Source organism: Brachycentrus maculatus, unplaced genomic scaffold (assembly GCF_059751285.1).
Source record: "Brachycentrus maculatus isolate JH-2025_06_01 unplaced genomic scaffold, ASM5975128v1 h1tg000592l, whole genome shotgun sequence".
Classification (NCBI taxonomy): domain Eukaryota; kingdom Metazoa; phylum Arthropoda; class Insecta; order Trichoptera; family Brachycentridae; genus Brachycentrus; species Brachycentrus maculatus.
Window position 1 is genome coordinate 88,895 of NW_028281332.1, and position 19,377 is coordinate 108,271.

The window sequence follows — 19,377 nt, forward strand, 5'->3', positions numbered from 1 at the left end:
ACCACGAGTACATCGCTGCGATTCTCCTTTTTCACATCTTAATGAATAGTACCTACTATTCCTCCTTCATTTTTTTCCCCATATAGCAATGTCTTTCTCATGTCATTCACGTCATCTGTATACCATCCACTTCTAGTTTCAGGATTGCGGAGTGTAGAGCCGATTGCATTGTGTTCATGGAATTACAGCGCAGTGCCACTGGGTGCAGATATGTTTTTATTTGAAAGAATGAATGAAATAACTAGTTCTATTGCCTAACTAATCACTCAAATTAAATAAATTTTTAGATAAATGATCAGGTCAACACCAAGTCGATTCGAATCAGTGCTCTATGGATTGTTTATTAGGTTAATCATACTAGAAGAGCTTGGATCTATGATGTTAGATTAATTAATCTATGATCAAAAGGTTAGGTTAATCTATGAGCCATAAATCGTTAGGTTAAGTTGATCATACTGGAAGAATTTTAAAATTAAATTAAAGAGAAATATTTGTGTTTTTATTATTTACACAAATATTTCAATTTTGTACTATTTCTGTGAGCCTAAGCGGCTCATTATTAAAATAGGTATCAAATTGTGGTACGAAATTGGGGTTCGAACCGAGAAACTTTGACTTCGGAGTCGGCGACACTAAACACGGGACCACAACCCACAATTTGTATCGTTAGGTTAGGTTAGGTTAATAATAGAAGAATTTGTATCTTTAGATTTGTATCGTTAGGTTAGGTTAACCTATAAGTCACGAATCGTTATGTTAGGTATATCATGCTGGAAGATATAAGTGTGATTAATAAATACCTGGTCTCCCTCCTGCAGGTGCGGTTGGGTGTGTGGCGCGGCGATCACGCGCGACACGACGACGGGAGCGTCGAGGTCGGCGCCGCCGCGCACGTTGAACCCGTAGCGGCCCGCCGCGTCGGGGGCCAGCGTCACCGTGACCGTGGCGCCGGGTGCCGGGGAGGCGGGCGGCGAGGGTGGGGCGGGCGGCGCGGGCGGGGACAGCGCGGCGGGAGGCAGCGGCGGGGGGCGCGCCGGGGACGGGAGGCTGATGATGTCTGGCTCGTCCTCGTCGTCGCTGGCGTCCGCGTACCCGAGCGGGACGCGGAGGGCGCGCTCCAGGAACCCACCTTCGCTGTAAGCATAGTGTGAATATGTAAATAGACATTGGACTGAATTATAAAGAAATATTTCATTATACACTCGGGCCTCGTATAACACGGTTATATGGTTCCACAAAAACCCGTGTTATACAAGATTTGAAGTTCATGAAAAATTAGGATTTGCGTTCCAAAAAAATTTAAGATAGTTTATATGAAAATTTACTTTATTTTTTTAAAAACAAATAAATTATTTAATTTATTTATTTATCAAGTATGCCAAATACTTGAAAGTGTCAGGTTAGGAGTCCAAACAATCGGCGGGTATGTATGAGGAAATACATGAACGTGGAGGACGCGAAAAATGTTTGCAAGGACAGAGTGGTGTGACGTTCTATTCTCTCTGCCTACCCCTGCGGAGAAGCGGCGTGATGGTTAGTTAGTTAGTTATTTATTTTTCTAAAACCGTGTTATAAAAAGCGCGTACAATACATGTGTATACAAAAAATATGCCACAATTATACATCCGTGTTATATGAAACCGTGTTATACGAGGCCCAAGTGTTTGTATTTGAAGGCTTGTGTAGAAAATAACCTCCAAAAAAAAAAACTATTGAAGATCACAGAAAGAAATTGCTGGTTTTAAACTCAAAACTATGACATTATTCTTATATTGACTATATTGAAACTTTATTTATATTTATGGATATTTGATTGACTTTTTTGATTTTCATATCGCTCACTCCTTTCAAGAACGTCATAAATCAAAAATTGTCAATTTTAAGTTGTGCATGTTTTCATAATGCTTAGAAAATGAACTATATCCCAGCAAAAGCGACATATTTTTAACTTAATATTTACCCGCTAAAGGGCAGAAAGTGTTATTTTTGCATTTTGAAGAAAAGGTATTGTTTAATTATTTTTTTAATATACTAAATATTTTTCAAATGGTGAAAAAATATTCAGGTTTTACCTAAAAAGATCTGTTGCATAGTAAAAAGTTGAATAAGTGGCTTGATATTTATTTTTAATACATTATATTTTATGTTTGAACTTTAAAAACGTTCTCCTGAAAAATCAAGTTTTTTGATTTATGACGTTCTTGAAAGGAGTGAGCGATATAGCATTATACTTTTCACATTTAAACAAATGTAGCGGTATTGGCAAATGCTTATCCGTTTAAAAATTAAAATAATTTAAGCCTTTATTCAATAAGAGGATAAAATAAAAATTAACATACAACATTTATAAAGTACCGATGAAAATCAATTCGAAAAAAGTTAGAATAGTTTTTCTATTGAAAAATTGACATAGATATTTATAGCTAATTTTTTACGTATAAAAATGCAATTAAAAATAAATAATTGAACTATTTAGAATCAACAAATAGTGCATTACTTATATAAACTTGTTTTTTTCCATGACAGATAATAAGCATTTTTTTTTTCTTTAAATTTGCCAAGAATGTAGATTAAATAGTAAAAATGTTCCTACTCATCACTGGTCCGTTGGGTACCCCACGCAGGACGGGGCGCCGGGGCCGCCTGACTCTCCTGCACGCGGGCAAGCCCCCCCCTTCCAAAGGCTACTCCCCCGTTGCCCCCGCTGACCGGCTTGCTGTCCTCTGTGTCGCGCCGACGTGGAGATCTGAAATGAAAACAATTGTTACAACATTTAAAATCAGCATGTCCCACATTTTCTCTGCATTATCTTACATGGGTATAAAACACAGGACCTTACAGCTAGAACAGCTTAAATTGTTCATTTTTAACATCACAACATAGATGAAGAATATGAAAGTAGGGGTATTTACAGGGCTTATGATCTGTCATTGGCAGGTAAAGTAATCACTTTACACACATGCAACGTTCACCATTCTATCAATGACTGACAACCACATACTCCAATATCATTAATCTCATGACACTGTATGTGTGAGTCTACAAGAGTCATCTGTGGTTGGATTGGGATAGCTTTTATTTAGCAGAGATCTTTTTATTTGGATGTATGCAAGATCCTAACCGTATTTATGAAATTTTTATGCACCTAATAATTTCACTAGTTATTTTAATACCTAAAATTACATATTGTTCTGATGAAGAATAAATCTTCTTCATCTATGTTAAGATGTCAAAAATATAAAAATAACTCCTCAGTGGGGAAACCCAGATTTTTGACACACTCAAAATGTTATGAATGTTATTATTCTTTTGTTGAGAGTACCTGATAAAGAACCTGGTGAGCGGAGTGGAATGCCGTGTGAGGGAAGGTGTTCTCTGCAGACGATGGAATCCATGCTGCTCCACACAACTCCTCCACAGAGACTTAGCAGCTCTTGGACCTCCAGTGTTGAACCCTACAACTGTGTCATAGCTCTCCGACTGTAATAAAGTCACATACAATATATACACATCATTTTCTGCACAAAACGCTTCAACTCATAACATCAACAAAATTGGTTTCTCAACTTAATGCCAAATTCAGAAATTTAAAAATATTATTTAAATAAAAACTCAAGGTAAAGATAATATGGTACACTACAACACCCTTCAGCATCTCCATTTTAAATTATTTATACATATTGCTCACTCCTTTCAAAAACGTCAAAAATCAAAAAACCTGATTTTTCAGGAGAACGTTTTTAAAATTTAAAAATAAAATACAATGTACTAAAAAAAATATCAAGCCACTTATTGAACTTTTTACTGTGCTACAGATCTCTTTAGGTAACCCTGAAGGTTTTTTCTCCATTTAAAAAATATTTTGTATATTTAAAAAAAAAATTACACAATACCTTTTCTTCAAAATGCAAAAACAGTACTTTCTGCCCTGTAGCGGGTAAATATTAAGTTAAAAATATGCCGCTTTTGCTGGGATATGGTACATTTTCTGGGCATCCCGAAAACATGCACAACTGAAAATTGACGATTTTTGATATATGACATTGTTGAAAGCAGTGAGCGATATGTAACTTTAAACTATAAATTTGTAATAGAAAATAAATGAGAACAAACTAGTCAAGATGTCTGAGAAAACTGATTTCAATTGTTTTCTTTTCCCGAAAATTCAAATTGTTCCAATAAAAAATAAGTTGCCACCTGTTAAAATAAATATTGTTTTTTTAAAACAAAATAAAAGTACTTGCTTATTTATAATTCATTAAATAATTGGAAGAATTTTCAAAAGAATGCATTACCATAGACAATTTGCAAAATGCTGCCATGCTTAATAATAATTTTTACTGAACTTAAATAATATTTGAAATTAGATTAAAGAATAAAAGCTTGTGTTTTGCAAAAAACACTTGACTGGTAAATATTATTATCACTGTTTTTTGTAATTTTTACATATATATTTTTTCGTAAAGCACCTGTACTTAAGTGATACATAATTTTTATACTGAGTCAATTACTTTTGTGAATGAGGAAGACATGTTTTAAGTCCACTAATAAATGGAATTTGTTCTTACCGCCTCTCTCTTCAGTTGAATGAAGAACTGCTTTCTTTTGAAGGATATTTTGACTATTTTTGCCCAAGAAAATGTATTGACTCGCAGCGTATTTTGGAAAACCACAAGTCCCTGAGAAGTAACTCCAATTGCAATATCCTTGCCATTAGAATCCTGGAACAAGAAAAAAAACAGGTAAATTGATGCTTTTGTTTTATTTATTCATAGTAATTAATTTTGGATAATTCGTAAGCACTATTTAATATTTTTAACTGCATTGTTGTTTCATAGATTTTTTTAAACAAAATTTGCTTAATGTAGAATGTATTAGAATTGTGTGATTTATAAATTCATTTATATCCATTTAACCAGACTGAGTCACAGTAATATGTGTCAACATACAGCTAATGGATAATAATAAAAAAGGTAGATCTAAAAACATAAAATTAATGATAATTTTTTCAATAAATAAAATGCCACACAATTTATTCTTAAATGCTTCAATATAACAAAACGTAAGATATTTATTTATAAATTAATAATCATCCATTATCTTTATTTTAAACCTTAAGGTGATATATGCCGGCCTCTAAGGTTCATATGGTATATACATTATTTAACATACATACAATGAAAAAAAAAATATATATATATATAGTCGAACTCGGTTATTACGAGCACAGTTATAGCGAGATCTCAGATATAACGAGGAAATATTAGTTGAAATTTTGGTTTCTGGTTTTCTCCATACATTTATTCATGGTTATAACGAGCAACTTCTCGGCTATAGCGAGCAAAAAGAGATTGCCTTTTTTTTAATGTTGTAAGTATTTGAATCTTTAAAAACTTTTTCGACCTTAAGCAATAAAATCAATTCTCTCAATTTGTGAAAAACAGAAATTATTCGGGAAATAGAACATGGCGCGAAAAATGTTAAGTGAATAAGAAGCGAAAGTGTGTAAAAAGTTTTCATAATTCTCAGTGTCAATGTTGTATTTTTATCTGCATTTAAAAAAAAAACACCACGGACTCAAAAAAAAAGAAAATTTGATCGTACGAATTTTAATGAAACTGTTACAATGGTTTTGTACTCAAGCAGCACAGGATTTTCCATTTTTTATAAGAAAACTGGATTGACAGAAAATTATGACATGTGTGTAATGTGTGAATTGTATGAATTTTGTTTCAATTGCGACAACGAGGAACGGTTATAACAAGCAAATTCAGTCGGTCCCTTCATCTCGTTATAACCGAGTTCGACTGTTTATATTTAAAAACATAACATAGAAATTATTAACCCTTTGACCATTGAGTTTAAATGAAGATTTCATTTGGAGAAAGGGTAGTTTTTTATTATTATTTTGAATATATGATATTTGAAATAATATTGACATTGGGTCCACTACAGGCCATACACATGCGGGAATACATCCAACTACCTCATAAAAAAGGTAAAATCAGTTTGAGTTATCAAAGGCCTGTTTTTTTGGCCAATATACAGTACGGGTAAATCGGGCAAAGGGTTAAGAGAAATAACAAATTGATTTGCTGGATGAAATTACATTCCGGGTAATGGTTCATAGTTTCTTGCGTTTCTTTGTATGCATAATATTAATAAAACGTGAAATCATCTGAATTAATATGTGGTTTATAAGTATTATTTTATGCACATAAAACTAAAACAATAGCTCTTGGCTATGATTGATAATTGTGATTGATAAAACGCATTAACATCATAATAATATTAACAGATTGACATACACACACTGAGAATAAATTAACACACCGTAATGAAAATACTAACGATGTGTTAATAACAGCCAATAGCGAATGAATGTCAGGATTTAAAAATAAAATTAACCTTCAATGTCATTTAATAGATACGATGCGCATATTTAAACATAATTAACTAACCATCATGCCACTTCTCCGCAAGAGTAGGGAGATAGAATGGAACGCCACACCAATCTGTCTTTACAACACTTAGCCTCTTCCACATTCATATATCTCCTCATCCCCACCAATTATTCCAAGTCCTCACCTGATCACACCCAAATATTTGAAGCAGTTGATCATGACATGTTTTCCGCAGTCTTCCTCTACTTCTATTACCAACTACATTTGCCACATGAATTTGTTTTACTGTTCTTCACTCATTCGATTCACATGCCCACACCATCTCAAAACACACTCTTCTTAATTTAATAGATAATGCTTATCTTAGCCTCAAATTCATTTATTATATCACCATTCGAACATCTATCATACATCGTTTTGCCGCACTTTGGTCTGAGAGATTGCATTTCGACTGCATTCAGATTACTTCCACAACATCTTTCATCTTTTGTCAACTACATGCTTCATTTCCATTTAATTACATTTGGAACTAGAAATTGTTTGAATTTTTTTTAATAAGTTTTTTAAAATATTTTTATTAGTTCTTTATTTTTTGAACTGGACAACTTTTAAATTATGAAAACTCTAGAAAATAAAATAACTGATATTTTAGTTCAATTTATATCAAATAAAACTTGAACATTGAGTGGTTAAAAATATTTCCAACTAACTAAGTAACCACCACGCCGCTTCTTCGCAGGAGTAGGCAGAGATAATCGAACGCTAATCACTCTGTCTTTGCAAACATTCTTCGCCTCTTCTACATTAATGCATCTCCTCATACATACCCGACGATTATTACGACTCCTGACCCGGCCGCTTTCAAGTATTTGACATACCTGATTGTGCCAATTTTTCCTCGGTCTTCCTCTGCTTCTTTTTCCAACTACATTCGCCTCATTTATTTGTTTGACCGTTTTTTCCTCACTCATACGTTCCACATGTCCAAACCATCTCAACACACCTTTCTTAATTTTATCAATAATGCTTATCTCAGCCTTGCATTCCTTCTTTATTTCATCATTCGAACATCTATCAAACATCGTTTTGACACACATTCGTCTGAGAGATTGCATTTCGACTGCATTCAGTCTGTTTTCATCCTTCTTTTGCCCACTCCATGCTTCGCTTCCATACGTAAGGGTTGGAACCAGAACTTTGTTGTGTACTGCCAGTATAGCTTTCGCCGATGGATTTTTATTTGCTAAAACTGATTTTAGTGCATCATTCACTCTGTTACCAGCATTCACCCTCCTTTCTATGTCTTTTATCAATATTTCCATCCCTAGAAAACATACTACCCAAATATACTAAATCATCTACCTGTTCCAAAATCACCCCATTTACCAATATAATTTTTTTTCTACTAAATAGATTTTTATGTCTACCGGTTTCATAAAACCGGTAGACATAAAAATCTCTGTGAGTGGTTATATACTAATATTATTAACATTCTTGTAAAAAAATAAATAAGTAAAAATGACTAACCACAAAGTGAATGCTTTAAATATTAATAATATTGAGAATATATTTCTCATTGACCATAATATTAAAAATGGACGTCCCCCAAAAAGATAAGTTCCTAAAATGTGATTCATCGAGAGGTCACTGTGCATTATGGATAATTTAATATTCTTAATTTCCCAATGATAGCCTTGAGAGTAGTAGGAAAGCCCGAGCGTGATGATTTGAATGCGAGGGGTGTCACGCGTGCGGTGAGTAATGTCGCCATAATCATCTCATTAGCATGCGAGACGGGCACCAGTCGGCCCTGTTCCGTAGGAAGTGTCTCCGTCACGGCGATATTAGCATCGCAAAACAGAGGAAGTGGACATGACGTACAAGTCTACCAATATTTTATCACAATCCTCCAACTTAGTTGACATTGCGTAATAATAATAAAACTCATAATTTTTTCATGGTATTTTTCGTTCATATTTTTATACTAGCCGTACCCGGCCACGCATTGCTGCGGCTCAATCTGATTAAATGGAAAAGAAAGTAAATAGAAAACGCATATTTTTACTACATTTTTTTTCACAATATTTATGAAGCTTAGAAAATATGAAAATCTATGAAACAATGCAATAAAAAAATTGAAAATGCTAAGTGACAGCAGCTGTCAAGGAGCATGCTTTTCGCCATGAGCAATGTTTAGTACTGCATGTGTTGCTATTACGTTCAATAGATGGCGCTGCCATTTTTGGTAAATACCTATTTTGGAAAAAGCAAGCCGGTAAAACATGCGCATATTTGAATCCAAAGCTGTAATATTTAAAATTTTGGTGAAATGAGCATTGACATTTTTTTATTATTTATTATATATGGATACATTAAAACATGCCCGTACAAGCAATCGGTGGATAGTTCAAGGAACATTAAGATTTTGAACAAACTAGCATTTATTTGTATTTATATAGATTATCATCAATAACTTTGTTGTGCAGATTATTTCGTAGTGAATTTCTAGATCAACAAAAGTACCTACTTTCAGGTCATAGTGGTGTTCATATTTCGAGATTTAGACATCTTGAGTTTGTATTAAATTAGTCTTTTTATATTTTTATCAATAATTCAACAGCTATGATGCCCGACTATATGACGACCTAATAGTCTTTTTGGTTACAAAAGGTTTTTTTTTTTTAATACCTAAGAAGGGAAATCTTGTAAAAACATCTGAATTATTGAAATAAACATATCACAATATGTTCATAAAGGTATATCCGGGAGTAATTAATCCAGGATTAAAATATCCGATATTGAGAATTCAGCGTGTTTGATAAGGCATGAAGTATAATGATTCATTCATGACACATGTTTGTGGACCCCAATCAAGATATGGATTAAATAATTATGAGCACAAATGGTTCAATTCCAATGAATAAGTTGAATTCTGTGACTATAGTAGCGTCATTTTAATTATGCTTGATATTCTTCTTCTGGACCCTATCCGCACCCAAGTGGTGTATAGTATAGGGCACCACGTCGTATTGACCCGGTGTTAATTTGATTATTGAATAAATAAAAATGACACGTGCGAAGGAGCTCAAGGAAAAGGAGAATAGCAGTGTCTAGCCTGGGGCACTCAGGGTCGCATATTCATATTGACTTGTGTAAATTGTGTTCTGTTAATATGAACAAGTCCTTTGAGGAAAGAATGGATATACATGTATATTTATCCATATTTTATTATATTTATGGTATTAAAGCGGATGCTTCTACGAATACGGGTATGCAACCTTTAGTGCCACAGATTTTGCTACTTTTCTCTTTCTCTCTACAATTTTTCTTTAATTGATTTTTCATCTTTTACCTTATAACATCTGCACCGTAACATATATATTTCATTATTTTAATTTAAAATTTACTTAGTAAATACTAATATTTATTAACATCTATTGTGCCACGTGTTTCGACATGGTCCGCATCATTTTCTAAATCACTTATAAATATATTTCATTCTAATTTTCAAACACCCAATCGCGTATAAATATATTTCACTCTTACATCAGAGAATCTGGATCGCAAGTCTAATCTCTGCATCCCATGTGATGCCTTATGCACCATTGGGCGTGGATAAAGGTCAGAAAAGATTATTATCATTTTGAATTTTACAATCTAAAAAACACGGGCAATATCATTTCTGAAGATTCAATTATGTTAATCGAAGAATGAATCGTTTCAGGCAAACTCATACATATTAATGAGAGCTACACATTTTACGAGTATAATTTGAGGCTATACCTTAGTCTCGCAAGTTTGAATTGATTGACAATAAAAGTTAACGACCTCTTTTAGATTAACCTCGACTCAATGTCAAAAACTTGATTATAAATTAATCTATTGTAATTTACAAAGTGAGTGACCAGAAACGAGAGAGGACAGTTTCAATGCCATTGGTTACACGTCCATTTGATGGTTTAAAAACACATCTTCAGAAATACGTAGTATTCAACCTTCTCAGCGTATTGTAATATTTATTTGCTAATGTGTCTCGCCGATTAAGTGCCGAGGGCACATTTTACAATATTTATCTCCAAAATTCTTCTTCTTCTTCTAACCCATTCTGTACCCAATGGTACATAGGTCACTGCATCGTACTGATGGCGTCAATACGGCAATGCATAGTATTTATGGCATCAATATGGCACTAAATCGTATTGATGCAGTGTTATCTTGATCGTCACTTAAATAAAGGCAAGGTGATCATTCCTGCGCTTCAGGGACCAGTGAAGGGTAATATCAAATAAATATTATAGTGTAAAATCACCAATATTTATTTTCACCCCTCCCCTGGGAACCGAACCCGAGACCTCCAGCACGGTAGCTAAACATGCTAGTCATTACACAATAGAGGCGGACGAAAATTATATAATTATAATGAAAGAAAAGTGTTTACAACATGCAATCAAATACAACATGGTTGAATGATGCGATCTATTTCAGAACTACCCATTTACAATATCCATTTATGAATAGCTTTTTTATATTTAAGTAATTTTTTTAATGACTTTATGGATAATGGAAGTAGGTTGTATAACTTAATTACAGTTTTGTGGACCAAAAGAGGTATGGTATGTGTTAAGTTTTGTTTGATGTGTTATGGATTGTGTAGTTCTATGTACATTCACTATAAATATATAGAATCACTATCACAAATATATATACATAATAACAAGTGTCATATTGCAAGTTTTATAGATTACGGTAGTAAAATTCTAAGAATACCCTATTCAAAGATTTAATTATAAAAAGATGATCTAGCATTGGAAACAATGTATTCCATGACATGCACATAAGTGCATTTATTAACATTGAAAAATAATTTTTAATTTATGAGCACATAAAATTTTCTCATCTGACTATGTTATTTACGTACTATAGGAAAAAAACCTGAGAATATCATAAATATAAATTGATTTTTCTATTCATTCATTATGACGTTATTAAAATGCACAATCAGCCGGTAGCCAATAGTAATGACATAACCGACCAACATTCTACCTAAAACCGATAAAGTCAATAAATCGACAAAATATTACACATTATACAAATGATAAACTGCAAAAAATTAAAAATTATTTATTCGACTGGAATGTACAAAATTTGGTTTGTTATCTTATTTAAAATTATATATTATGTATAAATTACATGTCGAAAAACACAAACTTCATATGAGAGATAATTTTGATTGCTTCATTAATTGATTCGGCAGTCATTTTATGGCAAGATCTATCCATTTTAAATTAGCCTTTTACGTGGTTATATACGGTGCTTGAAAAAGATTTAAATAAATAGTGGTGTTAAACAGTAAAAAAGAACTTAACTATTAGACTTAAGCAAACATGTATGTAATTATTACATTTCATACTAAATTACAATACATAAAATTATATTGATTAAGCACAATATTCAATATTTACACATTTTTACTGAAGTCAATAATTTTTTTTAACTCCACTTTTCCATCTGTAGAGCAAATATACTTTTATGAAGTGTCATATATTAAATTTAATAAATTCTACTCCTATATATTTAATTGTCCGCCTCCGTAGTGTAATGGTCAGCACGCTCGGCTACTGTTCTGGAGGTCCCGGGTTCGATTCCCAGGGGGGGTCAAATAAATATAAGTGCTTTTTTCACCGTAATATTTATTCAATATTACCCTGGACTGATACCTGAAGCGGAGGGCTGATCGCCATTCCTCCACGTGTAAATGATCAAGATAACACTGCGTTCATATGAAGCAGTGCCCTATGCACCATTTGGGTGCGGATAAGGGTTTTATTATTATTATTATTATTATATTCTTAAAGGATGTAAAAATTTTATGGATCAATATAGAAAAAAAAAGATTGATACGCAAATTTTTATGTTTTTCCAAAATAGTCCAAAAAGTGCAACATAATCCAAGGTTGTCAGATTGCCGTACTAAATGAGAGGAATGTTTGGTTACCTTGGCGGGATGGGCATCGATCCCGTACCCGTCTAGTCTCCTGGCGTGCTCGAGGTAGTGCAGGTCCGCGGTGGCGCGCGACTGGCCGCGGTGCAAGCGGTGCAGCTCGCGCACCCGACGCTGGTCTTCCGCGCCCTCCACGCCGCACTCGGAAGGGTTGAACGCCTCCCCGCCGGCGGTCCAGTCCCCCAGATCCGCTACAATATTACCATGTGTATATATATTGAATACAACATTTTGAGTGTGAATGAATGAGTGAGGAAAGAACGGTAAAACAAATTTATGAGGCGAATGTAATTGGAAAAAGGAAACGAAAAGGAAAGAAAAAAAATTAAGTACTTGAAAGTGGTCATGTTAGGAGTTAATACAATCGGCGGGTATGTATGAGGAGATGCATGAACGTGGAAGAGGCGAAGAATGTTTGCAAGGACAGAGTGGTGTGGCGTTCTATTATCTCTGCCTACCCCTGCGGGGAAGCAGCGTGATGGTTAGTTGGTTTTAGTTTATTTTGAGTGTGTCCAAATACTTGTTCACAAATCTGGATAATCTCCAATTATAGGTTCAATTTCGAAACATAAGTGTGTCATGTGATGTCAAAAAATAATATATACTGAATCTTAAATGGTGTTTGCCTCAAAGGCTGGCGCTACAACATTGCCATGCATGTATATATTACTGGTTCAAATAATCATTAATGGTGTTTGCTGACAGCTACTCTTCCTTGCGGGAATCCTTCTGTATCCAATGTATATAAGCTTGAATTATAAATAAAACAATTGTATTTTACCACTTGAGTATTATATGGTTTGAATATTAGCATTTTTTATTATTTAACCCATAGATGGAAGCATCTGTAGCTTCCAAAACTAGTCGTAATAATATAATACTCAAGTGGTAAAAAACAAGTGTTTTATTTATAATTTAATCATGTTTACCATAAAGTGAATGCCGAAACAACAAATAACATACATAAGCTTGTACGAGTACAGGTATACAACCTCAAGTGCCCTAGTCATTGCTTCTATTCTCTTTAAACAATCAATGCTTTCAAAGTCCTTATCACCGTTAGGGCATGTAGCAAATAATCCACTATCATGTTCTTTTACACAAGCTGACAATGACAGGAGTGTTAGTAACCCTTATAGGTGATTAAACCCCGATAGTAGGCCATTGAACCAAGCCCAAATCCTTCCGGACCCGCCTCCAAACCCAAAGTGCTGAGAAGAAACACTAGGCGGACTAGCTACTCCCTATGTAAGAGCATATACTAGATGTTTGGGAGAGGGATAATGGTACAAAGCAATGATGTTTATATTATTTTTTGGGTTTTTACATACTGCTATTATAGTAGAATACAAAAACACACAAAAATAACATCCTATATTATTTTATTAAAATTAAACACTTGAATAATCCACTTTATCAAGTTTTATTTTTATTTACGACTAGTTTCGAAAACTACAATTGTTTTCATCTTCTGGTACAAATTAAAATTGAGATATAATTTATATCCTATATTATTATCATACTAATTAATAATTGAATTATCATATTATATACACTTTTTCTCTTTCAAATACTTAGTATATCGCTCACTCCTTTCAACGATGTCATATATCAAAAAACTTGATTTTTCAGGAGACCGTTTTTAATGTTTAAAAATAAAATAAAATGTATTAAAAATAAATATCAAGCCACTTATTGAACTTTTTACTGTGCAACAGATCTTTTTAGGTAAAACCAGAATGTTTTTTCTCCATTTGAAAAGTATTTAGTATATTTAAAAAAATCTCAAATAATACTCTTTCTTCAAAATGCAAAAACAACACTTTCTGCTCTGTAGCGATTAATATTAAGTTGAAAATATGCTGCTTTTGCTGAGATATAGAACTTTTTCTCGGCATCCCGAAAATGAGCACAACTGAAAATTGTCGATATTTGATATGTGACGATGTTGAAAGGAGTGAGCGATATATCCTTATATGACAGTATTAATGGTGATTCCACTACGAACTAGACCAGGAGCACTTGTGTAGTAGCCGAACATGTCACCCGCTACACTACAGAGGCTGGCAGACAGAACTTGACGATTAGAATGTTTCTTGTTACCTTGAGCCTGGTAGGAGGCGAGCAGCAGTCTGGTTGGTCTCGGCGCCTGCAGTCTCCCGTCCCTCAGGAGTCTCCGCAGCTGTAGGCAGAGCAGGCGCCGCGCGGCCGGCGACTCCATCCGCGAGGGTTCCTCAGGCCAGAAGCGGACCCCGAACCAGAGGCTCGGGCAGGTGCCCGCCTGGTGACGCACTCGCTTCTGCCCATCCAACCATCGCTGAACAAATACAAACGGAAAATGTTGAGGGAACAGAGATTCGAAAAATGGCTGTTGTGCATATAGAAAAAAATACCTTAATATTTTGAGATACTTGATGCGATTTACGATGCAAAATACATTGAAATACTAACTAATTGGGATAGCCATTATTAAAGGAATAGGGCTTTAATGGCTAAATATTTATAAACAATCAGTGCAGCAAATATTAATAAATAATCATCAACATGATACAATTATGTCAAGAAAAAAATTAGATAAAATGTTTTTTTAACAGCACAATAGTAATAAGTCAATTAAGATTTGAACTCAAAACAGGTGAGGTAAAAAATCAAAAACGTAGGATGATTTTCATTTTGAAATTCTGCAACAAATTTATGCAATTTTTATTTGTACACCTCATTTAAAAAAAAATATTTCGCAAAACAAAAAACAAAATTGTATAAAAAGGACACAATTCATATTGTCATTATTTTTTCTCGTGAATTGTAAATAATACTGTTTTCCCATTCCATAGTGAAGTGGTTAGTGCTTGGTTTTCTTTTTAGGTCCTAGGTTCGATTTCAGGGGGGGCAAAATAAATACAAATATTTTTTTACTTAGATATTAAATTAATACCATCCTGGACTGGTACCACCTGAAGCGCAAGACTGATTACCTTCCCCTCACAAATTATAACGTTTAAGATAACACTACGTCGATGCGGTCCAGTGATATATGCACCATTGAGTGCGGATGAGAGTGAGATAAGGAAAAAAAAACAAGATATGCGAGAAAACGGTTACATGTATCTCATGTGAATAAAACCAATAACCATTTGATATAACGAATGTGTTATGTGATGTTTGGACAAATGAATCCAAATAAATAAATATTCGTCATTGAAAACATTTATTAGAATGAATATGATTTTTGCAAAAACAATTTTACGATTTTAGGAATTTGAATCAAACTTCATGAAGTCTAATAGGTAATTAAGGCAGAGACTATTATAATAAACACACAATAATTAAACTAACAAGACAACTTAATTGTATAGAAAAACCCATAAATTCAGGTCGGCACATACTCACACATAGATAAATTAATTAGATTTACCATGGAACTTGGTGTTAGGCAATCTTCTCTATCTACATACTATGAGTCAGAGGAAAAAACCATGTGGGCGTACCAATGTGTTTGCATGTTCAACTATTAAACTACAAAATACTAAGAATTATTGTTAGTCAGAAAGGAAACTAGCTATGAAACATTAGAAAATACAGCCTAAATATGTAAATTTTAGGCGTAACATGGTTAAAAGTGGAAGTAACAACAATTTCTTTTTAATGATAATTACTATCGATGACTCAGCTACCGATTCTGATTAATTTAGTAAAATTCACAATATTTTGAGTGTGTCCAAATACTTGTTCAATAATACGTACTGGACTTACACAAATAAAATAACTAATATAAATAAGTATGATAATTTTTCTTCAAGAAAGGTGTATTGAGATATTTCGGACATGTAGAATGAACAAGTGAAGAAAGCATGGTAAAATAATTTATGAGGCAAATTCATAAGTTATTAAAAATCTGTATTTGCGATTCTCAACTTGTCTGAATGCTGACTCAACTAGACCTTAAATTATTAGATTACTAGCTGACCCGGCGGACATTTTCCCGCACAGGCTGGCTTTTGGTAATAAATACCCTGTAAATTATTGTATTAGGGCCAAACTAACATATTACTAAAATTTGGTGTCATTTGGTACATTAGTTCCAGAGAAATATTTTTTTTTTTTAATATCAACAAAAGAAGCGTCGGAAGACGAGATGCAAACGAGATGGTCCGACGACATAGTCGCTGTGGAGGGTAGAAACTGGCTGCAAGCAGTAACCGACCGAAGGAAATGGAAAGATGTGGAAGAGGCCTATGTCCAGCAGTGGAGGACAAAGAGCTCATGAAGAAGAACAATATCTCAATTACAGCACCACCTACCAGGTCCAAAATTTACAGAAACCCGCTTACACCCAGAACAAACATGTATCCAAAATTTGGAATCAATTAGGCATGTAGTTCCCGAAATTTGCAGTATTGAATATATGTACCAATGTTTTATATGTTAAGATTAAATTATATAAATAAAATAAAATTAATAAAACTAAATTAGGAACTGGCCTAAAAAGAGAGAGTAAGGGAATAGGTACACTAGTAATAACACAGGTCTTATGTTAAAAATAATATCTTCATTAAAGTATTTTCTACAACTATTGATTAATGATAAACTGAATGATTATTTTTCCTAATAAAATGGTGGTTATGTTCTTACCGTGATGGGAGAGTTAGTGGGCGTTGGTGTTGAACCATTCTCCGTAAACTGCAAACCAAAGAATTCTTTCTCCGAAAGTTCCAAGTACTGAAACACTTGTTCCAGCAGCTCAATGCCCTTGGCTTTTTTCTGCAAAAAAGGAAGAAAAAAATACCTTAAATATCTAAGTAAATTATGTAAAAATGTATGTTGATTTAACAAGTTAAACAAACCTCAATATCGAGTTGAGACATTTTCAGATTAAAAGGTTATTCAGAAAATGTAAGATTATATAGGTATAATACAGAGATAAGATAAAAGTTAATAAAAACGTAGAATATTTGCTAATGGGTCTATTCTTAATGATGTAAACAATTCATTTTTAAAATAACAAATTTTTAAAGTGAAAAAAATATCCCTTTAATGAAATGTATTTTTTTATCAAGGAATAACCCACAAAGCCTATACTTTTAGAGGCTTACTGCAGGTAGGATAGTAAGGTTAGGAAAGGTAAATGCGAAAAATACATCACAAATACCCAGATCAATTGAACAAAATCTTTCTTGAATTTATTTACGCAATTGGCAGGAATTAAACCCGTGATGCCAGTTTTACAGTCAAAAGCCTGTGATTGTAACCTGTTATTTTTATTCAATTTGAACAATTTTTCGTACAGATTTTTTTAATATGGCATTGTAAAGAAATTTTAAAAAAGTAAATAAATGGCAAATTAACAAAAGCCAATATCAAATGGAACATATCTAACAAAACAGCATAAAGATAATGCTGAAATTTTAGTATTAAAATTTTTCACTTATTGATAGAAGTTACGTTAAATAAAATTAATTGGGTGGCATTTGTATTGTTATTTTTAAGTAAATGGGCACTGAACAGTGGAAATTCGGAAAGGAAAATTATGATTATAAATACGAGAGGTGAGGATCAGTTAAATGCATTTTTATGGACTTTTCATTACAAGGTTAAATTTTAACAGGTTTTGTGAATTTGACCAAAAATATATCTAAATAGAAAAGATACGTATGAACACACAATTTTTGTACTGCCAGTTAAATAAAAAAAATATGATAGTCTATGAAAATTTCTAACGCAGAGTTTTAAACATTCGATTTATGAATTGGTGATGCCGAAATATTATTTAAAATTGTAATCAGAAATATAAAATTCCATTATTTAAGATTTTTTATTGATATCTTAACACAGATAAAGTATACAGAAGTCTAAACATTTACAGGGCTTACAACCTGTCATTAGCTGGTTTAAGTGATCACCTTATATACATGTAACATTCACCACTCTACACATGGTTATCACAATGATATATGTAGGAGTTCAAAAAATTTGAGTAGTGCGGTTGTCAATCATGGGTATAATGGTGAATGTTGGACGTGTATAAAGTGATCACTTAACCAGCCTATGACAGTTTATAAGCCCTGTAAATACCCAGACTTCTATATTCTTCTTCGTCTATTCTGAGAAATAAAAAAAAATAATGGAGAAAACCAAGATTAGTATTTGGACAAACTGTGAAGCCGTGAAGCGCCCTTGAGGTATTTTTTTACGAAAATGGCGCTATATAAGTTATCCAATTTTATTATTATTATTATTATTAAACTCAAATTCTTGTGAAGAAAATTAGAAGGTTGGAATAGAGAAGTATTATTAATAAATTACATGCCACAAGCAGACTGATATGAAACATAATATGTTGCGGTATTATTTCCCACATATCCACTTACTACTTCATATGTCATAGGAAGTGACCTTCCTGCCGTCTGGTGGCACAGCATGTGGGATTAAATTAAAGTAATACATTATTTTCCCACCACATATTGTATTATTATGCTTACTGGGTATTGAAAATGGGGATGCGTTATTTTATATTGAAGTTAAATTATATAGGCGTTTAAAAGAGGCACTTTTAAACATGACCACTTAGTAAAGGAAATGATTTAAAATCTATTTAAATAATAACGTAAATGTTACTTTGTTCAATATATTAAATCTTCTAAAAGTTATTCACAAATGCTTTGAAATTTTGACACAACATTGCATTGGAATATGTGCGTGTTTTTATCTATCTTAATATGAAAATTTTTAACAGAAGAGTGGTTATTATTTTTTCTTTATTACTGCAATGGCAGCGCCATCTGTTGAACGTAACAGCAATACACGCAATACTAAATTAAACAACAAAGCAATCAACGACAGCTGCATGTTGATTGCTTTGTTGTTTCATAGATTTTTTATATTAATTATGTCTGCTTTCACTTTTTATTTTCCAGTTAACAGGATTGACCTACAGCAATGAAAACTGGGTCGGCTAGTTTATAACATTTGACA

At 33.2% G+C, this 19,377-nt stretch overlaps 1 protein-coding gene across 1 annotated transcript in view; it reads right to left on the reverse strand.

Annotated features, from left to right (window-relative positions):
• Ptpmeg (protein tyrosine phosphatase Meg) overlaps positions 1-19,377 on the reverse strand; it is a 29,030-nt gene that overhangs the window by 7,233 nt on the left and 2,420 nt on the right. Inside the window, exons 2-8 of the mRNA XM_088273679.1 lie at positions 17,038-17,166; positions 14,509-14,722; positions 12,400-12,596; positions 4,569-4,721; positions 3,323-3,480; positions 2,594-2,746; positions 801-1,134 (exon numbers count right to left, since the gene is read on the reverse strand). Of these exons, the coding sequence (XP_088129805.1) occupies positions 801-1,134; positions 2,594-2,746; positions 3,323-3,480; positions 4,569-4,721; positions 12,400-12,596; positions 14,509-14,722; positions 17,038-17,166 (1,338 nt within the window). The remainder of the gene's footprint in view (positions 1-800; positions 1,135-2,593; positions 2,747-3,322; positions 3,481-4,568; positions 4,722-12,399; positions 12,597-14,508; positions 14,723-17,037; positions 17,167-19,377) is intronic.